A 13676-nucleotide genomic window follows, 5' to 3' on the forward strand; every position below is an offset into this window, starting at 1 on the left:
GAGCCACCATGTGGTTGCTGGGATTTGAACTCTGGACCTTCGGAAGAGCAGTCGGGTGCTCTTACCCACTGAGCCATCTCACCAGCCCCTGCCCAGTTACTTTTTAAGGAGATAATTAATTAATTAGAGACAGGTCTCTCTTGATAGCTCTGGCTGTCCTGGATTTCATTATGTAGACCAGGCTGCCCTTGAGTTCACAGAGATCTACCTGCCTCTGTCTTCAGAATGCTGGGATTAACTGGTGTGTGTCACCATTCCTAGCCTTGCCTTTCATTTTGGAGAGATCACATCATACCTTGGATTCTTTTTCCAGCTTCAGTGAGACTCCCAGCCAGTCTCTTTAGACAGGCTTGGGGTTTTCAGAGAACAGGAAGTCAGAAGAGCGGGTCTTCATCAGTGTTTTCAGGATGCAAGCTCTTCCCCCTCTAGTGTCCTGAGGCTACTTGTTGACTATTTAAATGGCCACTTCTCTTCCCCAGGTCTGTCATAGACACAATGCAACATGCTGTCTACGTCTATGACGTCTGTCATGTAGTCATTGACAACTTGCAGTTCATGATGGGTCAGGAGCAGCTCTCCTCTGACAGGTGAGTTCTTCTTGTCAACTGAAACACACTTGTCTCCTCTTGAAGCTGTGCGGACTCGAGTGGGAACCCTTAGGTAGCGAGGGTAACGGCTGGGACAGTTTGTGTGGCGTGCCTTGCTCAAGGGTCTGTATACTCCACCCGATAACCTCTTCTGTGGCTGAACTTGGTTGCCGCAGGATTGCAGCTCAAGACTACATTGTTGGAGCCTTTCGGAAGTTTGCTACAGACAACAGTTGCCACGTGACTCTGGTCATTCACCCGCGGAAAGAAGACGACGACAAGGAACTGCAAACGGCATCCATTTTCGGCTCAGCCAAAGTGAGTTGGCTCTGAGGAGTTAGAGAGGTGTAGCCAGAAACAGTCCTCTTCAGCCTGAGAGGCTCATGACTGCCCTGAACAGAAGAAAGATATGGGCTCTGGGGGCATGGGTGAGGGATACCAGGGATGGTAGTTGATTCCTTGCGGCCTAGGATTCACTTTGCTAGCAGCAGAGAGTGAGAGCTGGTGGTTGCAGCTCCGTGGGTTGTGCTGAGATAGGCAGCACGGGTTCTTGAGGAGTGGACAGTGAGTCATCCTGTGACCTCGGGGAGACTTCCCAACCAAAGTCATGCTGACCTTCCGGACAGGAAGTGTCAGGTTATCAAATACATGGGGAGGCCTCTGAGCCACAGGGCCAGCGCCGTCCTGAGGTCTCCAACGGTCTGCTCAATTCCTTTTCCATGCAAGGTTTCAGCTAGGCAAGCGGAGTGGAGGCTGAGTTGCAAAAACTATGAGTAATGCAGAAGGCAATTGTAGGGGGTCAAAGGAGGCCCTACGTGACACATGAATAGTGAGAGGAAGGTGGGCAGCTAAGATGGACCACCATGAGGAGAGGCATGGAAAGCAGGAGCCGCAGCACAGAGTCTGAGATGGTCGAGTCAGTTCCAGCTGGGAGACTCAGCGGCTCCAGCATCGGATATGATTAGATGTTTAAAGAGCTGGGTGACAAGGGGGTACTGTTTCCTTTTTTTAAAGTTAAATTTATTTAATGTGTATGGGTGTTTTACCTGCATGTATGTCTGTGCACCACCATGCATATTGGTATCCACAAAGGCCAGAAGAAAGCATTGGATTCCCTGGGACTGGAGTTACAGACATATGTAAGCTACCATGGAGGTGCTGGGAATTGAACATAGGTCCTCTGAAAGAGCAGCCAGTACTCTTGAGCCCCTCCTTTTCCCACTCTTTCCACTCCTTCCTGCACCCTCAGCCTTTCACTCATGTCTTTTTTTCTCCTGCCCCCTCTCCTTTAGGCAAGCCAAGAAGCAGACAATGTTCTGATCTTGCAGGATAGGAAGCTGGTGACTGGGCCTGGGAAACGGTATCTGCAGGTGTCCAAGAATCGCTTTGATGGAGACGTAGGTGTCTTCCCACTGGAGTTCAACAAGAATTCCCTTACCTTCTCTATCCCACCCAAGAGCAAAGCCCGACTCAAGAAGATCAAGGACGACAATGGACTAGTGGCCAAAAAATCTTCTTCTGGCAAAAAAGGGGCTGCGCATCAGAACCCTGAGACTTGCTTAGGCCAGGACCCCAACCCCGCCCAGCCAAATACCTCCAAGTCCTCAGGGTGAAAGCAGTGCACTGCTGCTCGCTGAAATGAGCCTGGTGGAGCAGGCCTTCTGCTGGGGCTCTTCCATATCGTCCTGAGCTACAGAACCCTTCCCAGCCCAAGGCTGGACTCCATGGTGAAAATTTTTAATTGAGCAGCTATTGGGGAATCTCCTGTATGCTGGTTTGTGTTTGTTTTTTCCCCATAGGTTTTCTGTATAGCACTGAAAAGACAAGGGCTGTTTCCAAAGAGCCAGCATTTTGGTGAAAGGAACGAAGCAAAGGGAAGGATGCTAGACTCAGCTCGTTTTGGGTTTGTTTTTGTTTTGTTTTTTGTTTGTTTGGTTGGTTGGTTGGTTTTTCGTGACAGGATTTCTTCTCTGTATAGCCCTGGCTGTCCTGGAACTCACTTTGTAGACCAGGCTGGCCTCGAACTCAGAAATCCGCCTGCCTTGTCAGCTCGTTTTGATTAGTCAGTCTGAAAAGGTGTCTGAGCAGAGTGCGTGGGAGAACTAGACATGGGCCTGTGAACCTCTGCAGAAAGAGATCCAGACGGAAACATGCCAGGCCCTCAGGTGGGAATGAGCAAGGCAGATGAAGAGGCCAGGCCCCTGAAGCTGCCATGAAACAGGAGGTTTGCTGAAGTTCCAGAGCCAAAGGCTGATGCGGTAGGCACCAAGCCTCTCTGCTCTGCTTTGTAGAGCCAGGCAGAATTGATCTGAGGTGCTGATCCTGTACTCTTAGGGCCTCAAAGATGGAAGCTGCTTCCCACTGGACCATGGAAAGAAGCTGTAAGCCTGCAGTGCCTGCCCCCTGGGTGCCGATTTCACTGTATGCTGCCTCTGACAGCTGGAGCTAGGACTCTTTTGTAGAGCCTTTTCCAGTTTGAATGAAACATTTCTATTGCCTTTGTTTTTCTGTGTGTTTTCTTACTTGTCCACCAGGTGTCTCCCCACACTAATTGGATTTCTTCTCTGACTTGGGAGTAAATGGGTCCTTTTCCCCACTTCAACCTCTGAGCCGTAGGCTCCCAAATAGCAGGGAGCAGTACAGGGCCTTCACATCTCACCCCCTAGAGATACACTGTCCTTGGCATAGGGGAAACAGGGTGCTGTGTTGAGGACCCCATAAAATTCCTGACAGATGTGGGTCAATGGGCCACATACCCAGGCCTTGCCTGACCAGCTGTCGCTCTTCACCTGTGAGGTGAGCCATTCACATATCTCAGTGTAGACTCAAGAGTCAGCCCTAGCTGGGCGTGGTGGTGAATGCTTTTAATTCCAACACCTGGGAGGTAGAGGGCAGAAGATCAGGAGTTCCAAGTATCCTAAGTCTAGGCCAGACTGGGCTATTCAAAACTTTATCTCAAAAATTTCCCTTTACCCTCATTCATTCCCTCTGGAATCCTCTCATCTCTCCTTAACATGTGCTCGAGCTGGGAATTTGTTAAAAACTCTGAGCTTAGGGCAGTCTCTCCCCTGAGTTTTGGAGTTTGACATGGGGCCCGGATGCCTCAGTTTACCAAGCGCTACAGAAGGTTTTAGAAGAAATCCACAGACTGCCAGGCATACTGCTAAATGACCTTTTCATTTCGCTTGGTTTGATGCCCTAAAGTAGCGATTTCAAGTTTGGGGGTATTAGCAAGCCTCTGCTCTAGGTAGAGGGGTGGTTTTTTTACTCCCTAGAGGAAGAGCAACCTTTTCAAATCAACCCAAGAGGAAGCTTTTAGAACCAGATGGTAGAGTCCAGGGTTTCTGAGAACTCTAGCCACAAAGACCTGAAACAATTGCTTGCAAAGCTGTTGGTGGTGGGGAAGAACCTAGGGGTGGGGGTAGCTCCTCCAGGGTCTGCCTTCCTGGGGGTCTCTCCCAGACTGGCTGGAGCCAGGCCTCTCTAATCCTGCAGTAATCATTCCCAGCAGTTGGCTGCTCTAGGCCTCAACCAGGGTCTGAAATATTTAAGTCAGCCATGCCTTCCAGATGTACAGAGAGAGATCACTCCTATCAGAGCATGGATTCTGTATTCTACTCTCCCTAAAATGCCTGGTGTGTCCTCAGACAATCCTGTAGTTTCCTTTGGAGTTTGTGAGGGCTGTAAATCAGCAGAGAGAGAGACAGCTCCACCCTCCTGGCTGGCGCACACCCCCACACTGCACAAACCAGAATGAGGAAGAAGAGGAGGAGGAAGGCTAGCTAACACACCCCCTACACAAACACATTCCTCTTCCTACCTGCCCTAAACTCCCCACAGCAAGCTCTAGCACAAAATATGCTCAGTAGCCATTGGAGCCCAGACGCTAGGTAAGTTCAGTTCCTATATCTTTAGTATAAAGTTCCGAGGAGGCACTTTCTATCCACATACTCAAAGTGGCTTGAAGCAAATCACCTGGGATGTGTCGTGTCACCCTGTGTCCCACTTACTCCATGTTCCAGAGACCTCCTGGAAAGGTCTGGCCTAGCAGGGTCAGATTAGATCTGCAGCCCTGCTTTCAGACTTACATTGGGTCTCACGTGACCGTGAGGGGGCGGCTTTAGGTCTTCAACAGCTGTAATGTGGGCGAGTCTGAGACCAACCTCACCTTGGTCTCCTGAGCCAACTACTCAGGCAGTGGGCCTGGCTCAGAGAGCTGTAAACTTAAGCCTTTCCACAATATACCTGGTAAGTCAGGGAGGAAGGGAGCCTTTGGTACGTCCCTGAAATACAGGCCAACTTCCTGTTTGCTCCTGTGGGTGGGACTTTATGGGTCTAAGGGAAGCCTAGCCGTGCCCTATGGGGGGCCAGGACTAGCAGCTTTCTCACCTGAGTTGCTAACTACTCCAGGGAAAGAGGCGGTACTAGGTCTGCCAGGACAGCCCCAGCCAGCCCCAGCCCTAATGAGTGTGAGTGTGTGTATGTGTGTGTGTGTGTTTTATGAAACTCGATACTTCTTTGTCTGCTTCCTAGGGATTTTCCCTCTTCTGGTTGTGAGCAGAGTGGACCGGACTGAGTTCCCCACAGAGCAGGAGAGAGGCAAGCTCTACTGTGCCTTAGTTAAGGCTGCCAGGTAGCTTAAACGTCAGTTACGCCTGCCCTCCCCTTAGGTCAAAAGTCAGTATGCTGTGCAGTCAAAAGGCCAGAGAGACAGCCTTAGGCCACCACCAGGCTACTTTTGGACTGGGTACTGGGTCGGGCTACTTTTGGGTTGGGTACTAGGTTAGCTATTTGGAGGTGCGGGGCAGACCACTCCCCTCGGGGGGGGGCGCGGCTTCAGCCGCCCCGCCCCACTCTTCCAGGGCTGGCCTGGCGGGAGCGGGGAGCCGGGAGCGCTGAGCCCGGAGCCGGCTGGAGAAGTAGAGTTCTTTCGCGACGAGGAAATAGGCACGCTGGAGCGGGAGCCGGGCCAAAAAGTGAGCAGCGGCGCAGGTGACGCTGGGTGAGTGGTGGGGCGGACGGGGTGCAGGAGCTCCGGCTTCCCGCAGGTCCTCACTTTAGAGAGAACTTTACGCGTCTTGGGATGAGGAAAGGGTCCGCACTCTGTGGACCGCAGGCGAAACAACAGCAAAGGAGCAGGAAAACTTGCACACACGCGCCGACACACACACACACACACACACACACACACACACACACACCCATACACCCATGCATTCACTTAGGACGCGAACACACGTGTGCTCAGGAAAGGACAAACACAGCGAGGTACCTTAGCTGTCCCAATGGCAGTACCACCATCTCGCGCGATCCCCCACCCCACCCCGCGACCTGGACGCTGAGTTTTTCTGCCCAAGTCTGAGTGAGAGAAAGGGGACGCCCTGAGACTATCGGCGGGGGCGGGCGGGGTTTGTCGCACCAGGCGGTTCCTGCTTCCCTGCCGGCTGCCTGCAGGTGAAGACCAAGACGTAAACAGGCGTTGAGCACGTGATTGCTTCGCAGACCGGTGGGCAGTGCTCCCCAACTCTTGTCTAGGCTGGGACACCCCTCTCATCTACCTCTCCGCTGGTCCTAGCATGTTCGTTTTACCCTGTACGGAGCTTTATTCCACACTTCACCTGGAATGATGATAAATCCTCTCACCCAGAATGGGAGCTCAACGCCCCTGGGGGCCTGGGTGACCCGGAGGCCTGGAGAGGGTTGGGGCTAACTTGGGCTCCTTGCCTTGGAGCTCACTAGCACGTTCTTGGAACCCATATCCTTGAAAGGTATCCGAGAGGACCTTGATGGCCCCAGACAGCTGCCCCGGTCTCATACAGCTCTGTCTTTAGGTCCTCTTCCTACCGCCACCTCCACCCCTTGCAGGACTGGGCACAAATAGCCCACTCATGCAAGAAGAGTCTCCGCTCACCCCTCCTCAAAGGGAACGCACTAAGAGTAAATATATCCTTAAACCTAAGGGGAGTTTGCCTCCTCTAGGTGGAAGAAGGGATTTTCAGAATCCCCTCTCTGAAAGTGAAAGAGGGGGCTGCAGCCTCTCTCCCCCTCCGGCCCCCATCCTTCATTCCCCCCACCCCTCACCCGGCCACATGCTGAGCCCAGCTGCTGCTTGAGCTTCTGGGCTGGAGGCCAGAAAGGGGAGGAGGTTCTCGGTGCCCCAGGAGGCAGGGATCAGGGCAAGGCCAGAGGAGGGGGTTTCTGTTAGGGAGAGAGGTTCGGTCTGTTCTTGTGAAGCTGAGGGGCTGGAGTGAGCCTGAGGGTGGCTAGGCTGTGTTTTCCTTTCCAGGGAAAAAGAAAGAAAAACAACCCTTTCCATGGAGCTAAAAATAGAGCTGAGAGCCGGCCAGGCTGTGGCCTGGAAGGGGGGGGGGGTGTTTCTTCCTGGGGCTGAGCCCAGCTCTGGCAGGCCTTGGCCCTGGGGAGGGGGGGGATCGAGGAAGGGAGGATGGCCTTGCCAGAAGATGTGAGGTCGGCTGACCTGAGCAGGTCACAGAGACCCCTCAGGGAAAGTGGGTAGTTTGTGAATATGATGTAAGAAGTTTCCGGTGTGGCTGAATCCGGCTGTCATTGCGTGGAAGAGGGTTGGGAGACTGAGTGTATTTAAAGAATGTGACTGGATGCAAAGGGCTCTTGTGCACTCTCCCGTGCACGCAACACCAAGCCTTCTGTGAGTTGGCCTGAAGGATTATGGAATGAAGGACTATGGAGCCACGTGATGGATGAGACTGACTGTGGCTGCCCGAGACTGAATGTGGGAAAGGTCGTGTGGGTGTTAAGGCTGTTGTTTTCAAGAGGGTAAAAATATTTGTGACCCCCGAGAAAGACTTTGGGATGTCTGCTGCAGAGCCAGTGTAGGTTTGAGCTGTTCGTTCTTGAGATTATTGGGGGTCAGGTATCCCCCTCCCCTTTGACCAGCGACCCTTCTCATAGCAAATGACCCCGAGGTTCGGCTGGGGAGACTGGAGCCATGCCAGGGACAAGCCTGGGCTCGCGGCCCGAGGGTGCTGGAAAGGGAGTGGGATTGGTGGGGGTCTTGGTGGGGGAGGCTGGTAAGTTGCTGGAAGGGGCCACCAGGTGGCGCCGCTTTGGAAAATCCAAGCGTGTGACCTCCAGCCTGCTGGGGGTGGGACAGACAGCGACCGAGCCAGTCCCTCAACTTGTGCCCAGGAGCCGGCAACCGGAGAGGGACGGCTGACCCCCTCGGCCTCCCCTTGGACCGGGAAGCTAGAGACTGGACTGAAGAGGGAAGCTTCTCCTAGAGGAGCGGAGGGGGAGGGGCGGGGCTGGCGCCGCGCCTTGGCTCTTTGTGCTGGAACAATGACCAGCTGCCGCTGGCCCTCGGGCTCCGGCGGGGATAGGCGATGGTGACCCGGCTCGATGAGTCTCGAGCCGGCCGAGCCTCCTAACACACACACACACACACACACACCCACACACACACAAAACATACACAACACACATAACACACACACACACACACAGTCGCTAGGCCACTCTGGGAGGAATCCCGAGCGCCGCCGAGCAGCCCCCGCGTGCGCCCTGGCTGGCACGCGTGACGTGGGTTACTTGCGCGTGTCCGCTCCCCGGGGCGGGGACGCCCCTCGGACCCCTCCCCCCGATCGGCGCGCACCGCCCACTCGGGCCGGGCGGGGGCCGGTCAGGGCCGGGGGCGCCGGCTGGGCGGAGGCGGGGCCGAGCCGGGCAGCTCCGAGTGGCCGCGCGCGGGCTGGAGCGGGCGGCGCGCCTGTGGAGTGCTGGGGCGGCCCGGGGCTGAGCATGGAGCAGCGCGGCGGAGGTGAGGGGTCCAGGGCTGAGGGTGCCCCAACTTCTAAGCGATGCGGCCCGGTGGGGAGGTGGCATTCCATAGACGCCCCCAGTTTATGGAAGGAGGGGACTATTGTGGGTGGCCGGAGGGGGTGGGGTAGGACTCTGGGCTTTCAGTCTCGGAATGGCAACTCGTGATCCCAGACTGGATCCTGCTTGACTGGTCTCTGGAGTTTGAGTGTGTGTGTTGGGGGGACTTTCCCCAACTCTCCAACCCCAGCCCTGAGGTCAGAGAGTTGGGACGTGGGCCAGACTCATCTCAGGCCCTGGCGCGGCCCCAGACTCTAGAACCCCCAGCTTACTTGCTGGGGTGGGGGCGCAGGGGTCTGTGTACCATAGTGATAGGTCAGGGAGTGCTGGGGAGAACCAGGGGTTTCTTTTTCCCACAGCTACAAACGCATTTCTCAAAATGGAGCCGCTTGCCCCTCCTTCTCTCTTGGGCCTCAAGAGCGGGAGCCAGGCTGGCTAGGCCTGGCTTTCCAGACGCCTGGCCCTCAGAGCTCAGCTCTATGGCTCCTCTGGCTTTAGGGGTCCTTGCCTGTGTAGCTTCAGCGACCCTAGCTCATGGGTCTGCCTCTGGCTCCTTGTGTCTGAGCCTCTTGGCCTTTGTCTCTTCTGTCTTCTGTCTCTGAGTGTCTACCCCGGCCGGCCCTTGCCCTTCCTTCTGGGTCTCATTTTCTGTGTCCCCTGGAGTAGGGACAAGAGTGCCAGCCCCTTCTTACTCCTCGCTATACTGTGGAGCAGTCTCCATCCTTAGGCTGGACCTTTTGGGGGCGATCTCCGTACCTACCCTACAGAGCAGTTGCTGCATTTCAGTTCCTACCCTAGCTCTCGGCAACTCCTTCCTCAAGCTGGACTCTTGTGAGTCTCTGGTCTTAAGGCGCTTAGTGGAGAACAATATACAAAGATAAGATGGGGCAAGGGCGTCAGGCCCTGTGATCTCACCTCTCTTCAAACTCTTAAGTTAAAAAAAGTTTTAGGGAGGAGGAGTTCCCATTCACATTGGTGGCTTTGAATGTCACCCAGGTCCCCACGCACTCCCAGAACGCTGAGGAACTTTCACACACTTTTCTTGTGTACAATCCATACATAGGAATCCATATAACTGTCCCGGGAGGACTGCAGGCGTCCCGTAGAGATTTGTGTGTGTCTCAGTCTATGAGAGACTTGACTCAATGGACTCAAAGAAGTGAGGATTTCCCTAGGATTTCATGCTAGGAGAAGAAAATGGCTTACTGAGGATGGGTGACTGGAAGATTTAATGCTATTTACACAAACCTCACATATGTGTGGACAGACTGGTATATCTATCCAAACATTTCTCTTTTTTGTCATATAGTGACATCCAGAGCCCACAGATTGATTTGTTTTATACACATTAATAACTGTGCGGTGTGCTTTCTAAGTTAATGAAACTCATAACCTTGTAAAACATAAGAATTCACACATACAGCCTAGTCGTGGTAACACACACGCCTTTAATTCCAGCCCTCGGAAGGCAGTAAGAGGTGGATCTTTGAATTCAAGGCCAGTCTGCTCTACAGAGCAAGTTCCAGGGCAGCCAGGGCTACACAGAGAAACCCTGTCTTGGAAAAACAAACAAACAAACAAAACAAAACAACAAAAAAAAGAATTCAAAACAGGCAGTGGTGGTGCATGCCTTTAATCCCAGCACTTTTGGAAGCAGAGGCAGAAGCAGGCCGATTTCTGATTTCAGGGCCAGCCTGGTCTACAGAGTGAGTTCCAGGATAGCCAGAGCTATACAAAAAGACCCTGTCTCGAAAAACCAAAAAAAAAAAAAAAAAAGCACACATACAGCTGGGCATAGTAGCACAAGGTTAGAATCCCAGCTCTCTGAGGCAAGAGGATCTGAGTTTGAGGCCCACCTATGGTACATAGCACCACCCTGTTTGGTTTTGTCATGTCCCCTACATCACACACACACACATATACACATATGTATGAACGTACTGACATCTGTCTAAACCCACATCGACTGCACAGCTTCATGCATATTCTCACAGATACTGTTCATTTTTTATGACCCTGTCTATGTACTCACACCTACAAGTAAATGTACACACACACACTCTTCTTTTTCATGGATCCTCAGTCCACTTTTTGGCCCCTGTGCTCTGTGATGACTTCAGCAGATGCCTAAGTCTTGGTCATCAGCAGCCTTGGGACTGGGCGGGAGTTCCGTTCCGGGTGCAGGCTTACTGTCCTTTCCAGGAAGGAGCAAGACTAGGGGAGGCGGAGCCAGCCATCTTACTTGAGCTCCTACCAGATGTGGTAATGGGCTCCTGCTCAAATTCCATAGGGGTTATTCTGAAGATCAACTAAAGCAGGAAGGTTTATAAAGGTTGGCAGTGGGACAGGGCCTGGGGTAGGCTCCCTTAGTCCTGAGTGATGGCAGAGCTAAGAGTTGATTTGGACACAGGCGCAGCCTGCATCAACCCCTGGGAGGTAGGAGAGACAGACCCCAGAGGGCACCTGTGGATTCCTAAGACCTGTAAGGTTTCCTGTTTGGCCAGCTCCACCCTCGAAGCCGCCTGAGTGTCTGGGAGAAACTGAGGCCCAGTGGTGGGAGGCTGGACAGCACCTGGCTTTGACTCTTTGTTCCCTAATTACCATCCGAGTTGCTGATTGCATCCCTGACGTGTCCTCTGCCCAAACAGCCCAGTAATGAGGCCACCTGTCCCAGGAGAGTAGGGACCTGTACTGGGAGCTAGAGTTAGGGATCTCTGCCCAATCTGAGTCTTTGGTTATATAGGGGATACAGGTTGGGGTTTAAACTGGGTCTTCTCTGCCAAGGAACCCTGTATAAACTTTTAGATCTCCCATTCCTTCGTCTCTGTGTGGTCAAGTTATTCCTTAGCCTTGTTCCAGACTAGAGTTGAGGCCCAGAGGAACTCGAGGTTCATGCTAGTTCTTGGAGGGGAAGCCTTTTTCCTATATGGGGAATGTTCTATCTGGAGGAGGGGGTCAGGAGCAGGCCTATAGGGGGAGGATCCTCAAGGTGCAGGGACTCTGACACCAATGCCCTGCTCACAGGTTGCCCCGGAGGCCCCTGGCCAGGCCTGAGCCTCTGCCACCATGGCCATTGTGCACACTCTGCCAGTGCCTCTGGAGCCCGCACGTGAGACAGCCACTGCCCCCAAAACTCCAGCAATGGGCAGCGTGAGCAGTCTTATCTCAGGCCGGCCCTGCCCCGGGGGACCTGCTCCTCAACGACATCATGGTGTCCCTGGGCCCACCTTCTTCCGCCAGCAGGATGGGCTGCTACGGGGTGGCTACGAGGCACAGGAACCGCTCTGCCCCGCTGTGCCACCGAGGAAGGCTGTCCCAGGCAATAGCTTTACCTATGTCAATGAGGACTTCCGGACAGAGTCTCCTTCCAGCCCCAGCAGTGATGTTGAAGATCCCCGGGAACATCAGGCACACAATGCCCACCTCCGTGGGCCCCCACCAAAGCTCATCCCTGTCTCTGGAAAGCTGGAGAAGGTAACGGGCAGCCTTCTTGGGAGGATCTGGGTGGGAAGCCAGGAGCCCCTCAGGGAAGCTAGAATTTGGAAGCATCTATAGAGCGAAGAATATGGGTTCTGTTTTACCACTCCTTCTGGCTCAGGGAAATAACCTGTCTGAGCCCCATTTTCTGTGTCTTTACGGTTACGGTTAGAGGCTAATCTTTGTAGGTTCCTGTTAGAATTAATACTTAGTAAAGTACCCAGCACCCTCAAATGAACAATATAGTAATTGTTTGAGTTATTTTTATTTTATTTTTTTTTTTAAAGATTTATTTATTTATTATATGTAAGTACACTGTAGCTGTCTTCAGACACTCCAGAAGAGGGCGTCAGATCTCAGTACGGGTGGTTGTGAGCCACCATGTGGTTGCTGGGATTTGAACTCTGGACCTTCGGAAGAGCAGTCGGGTGCTCTTACCCACTGAGCCATCTCACCAGCCCTATTTTGTTTTTTGAGACATGGTTTCTCTCTGTAGCCTTGGCTGTCCTGGAACTCACTTTGTAGACCAGGCTGGCCTCGAACTCAGAAAGCCGCCTGCCTCTGCCTCCCGAGTGCTGGGATTAAAGGCGTGTGCCACCACGCCCGGCCATCCTTGTTTTTAATATGAGAAGAGGATCATGTTTTGTTTGCGTGGCTATTATGATTGAAAATGAGCATTTTGAATGACTTAATGTGAATAGGCAATTAGAGGCCTGCTGCTAGAGGGAAAGAGTTGTTTTTAATTTCTAGGACTTGAGGACCCTGTATGGGGAGGAGTAGTGAGACAGTTTTGAAAGATCAAGGTTTGAGGCTTGAAGAGATAGCAAAGTGGGTGAGATGCTTGCTGCATAAACACAAGGATCTGAGTTCAGATCCCCAGTACCCCTGTAATGTAAGAAGCTGGCCATTGTGGCAAAGGACTGGAATCTCAGTACTTGACGGGCAGACAGGCAGATCCCTGGAGCTTGCTGGCCAGTCAGGCTGCCTGGGTTGGTGAGCTCCAGGTTCAGAGGCTGTATAACAAATTAGGTGGAAAGTAACTGAGGAAAACACCTGACTTTGACATTTGGTCTCTTCATACACAGTCACCAGTGTGTGCACACTCACGCACATAAAACATACATATACACCACACACACACAGACTTAAACACATTAGTGTTTTGAAAAATCACGCAAACAAACTGGGCTTGGTATGACACACCTGTAATCTTGGTTTTTGCTTGTTTGTTTTTTTTGGGTTGGTTTGGTTTGGTTTTTGGAGACAGAGTTTCACTGTATAATCCTGGCTGTCCTGGAACTCACTCTGTAGACCATGGTGGCTGGCCTTGAACTCAGAAATCTGCCTGCCTCTGCCTCTGCCTCAAGTGCTGGGATTAAAGGCGTGCACCACCACTGCCCGGCACACACCCTGTAATCTTTGTTTGTTTTTGTTTTGTTTTTAAAGGTTTATTTATTATTACACATAAGTACACTGTAGCTGTCTTTGAACACATCAGAAGAGGGCATCAGATCTCATTACGGGTGGTTGTGAGCCACCATGTGGTTGCTGGGATTTGAACTCAGGACCTTCAGAAGAATAGTCAGTTCTCTTAACCGCTGAGCCATCTCTCCAGGCGCCCCCCCTCCCCCATCTTAAAAGGCAGAGAAACCTTGCCTAGCTTGGGGATACAAAGTGAGTGAGCTCAGGCCAGTAAAGTAAAACCCTGTCTCAGAAAAGCAACAGAAATAACATTTTAAAAAGGGCAATAGAGCCGGG

General features: G+C 52.7%; 2 protein-coding genes across 6 annotated transcripts in view; both read left to right on the top strand.

The window, feature by feature from the left end:
* The window catches only part of Twnk (twinkle mtDNA helicase), a 7362-nt gene extending 4272 nt beyond the window's left edge, over positions 1-3090 (top strand). For both annotated transcript variants that reach the window (XM_021151440.2, XM_021151439.2), the window contains exons 3-5: positions 480-587; positions 764-905; positions 1880-3090. In XM_021151440.2, the coding sequence (XP_021007099.1) occupies positions 480-587; positions 764-905; positions 1880-2200 (571 nt within the window). In that variant the 3' untranslated portion in view covers positions 2201-3090. The remainder of the gene's footprint in view (positions 1-479; positions 588-763; positions 906-1879) is intronic.
* Positions 3091-5444: 2354 nt separating this feature from the next.
* Lzts2 (leucine zipper tumor suppressor 2) overlaps positions 5445-13676 on the top strand; it is a 12168-nt gene continuing 3936 nt past the window's right edge. The window contains exons 1-2 of one of the 4 annotated variants that reach the window (XM_021151682.2): positions 5445-5589; positions 11466-11915. In XM_021151682.2, coding sequence (XP_021007341.1) covers positions 11508-11915 — 408 coding nt within the window. In that variant the 5' untranslated portion in view covers positions 5445-5589; positions 11466-11507. Of the gene's footprint in view, positions 5590-8290; positions 8383-11465; positions 11916-13676 lie in introns of those variants that run through there. The other 3 variants (XM_021151684.2, XM_021151685.2, XM_021151683.2) reach the window with 3 other exon arrangements.

The sequence above is a fragment of the Mus caroli genome, chromosome 19, assembly GCF_900094665.2.
Source record: "Mus caroli chromosome 19, CAROLI_EIJ_v1.1, whole genome shotgun sequence".
In the NCBI taxonomy this organism is placed as follows: domain Eukaryota; kingdom Metazoa; phylum Chordata; class Mammalia; order Rodentia; family Muridae; genus Mus; species Mus caroli.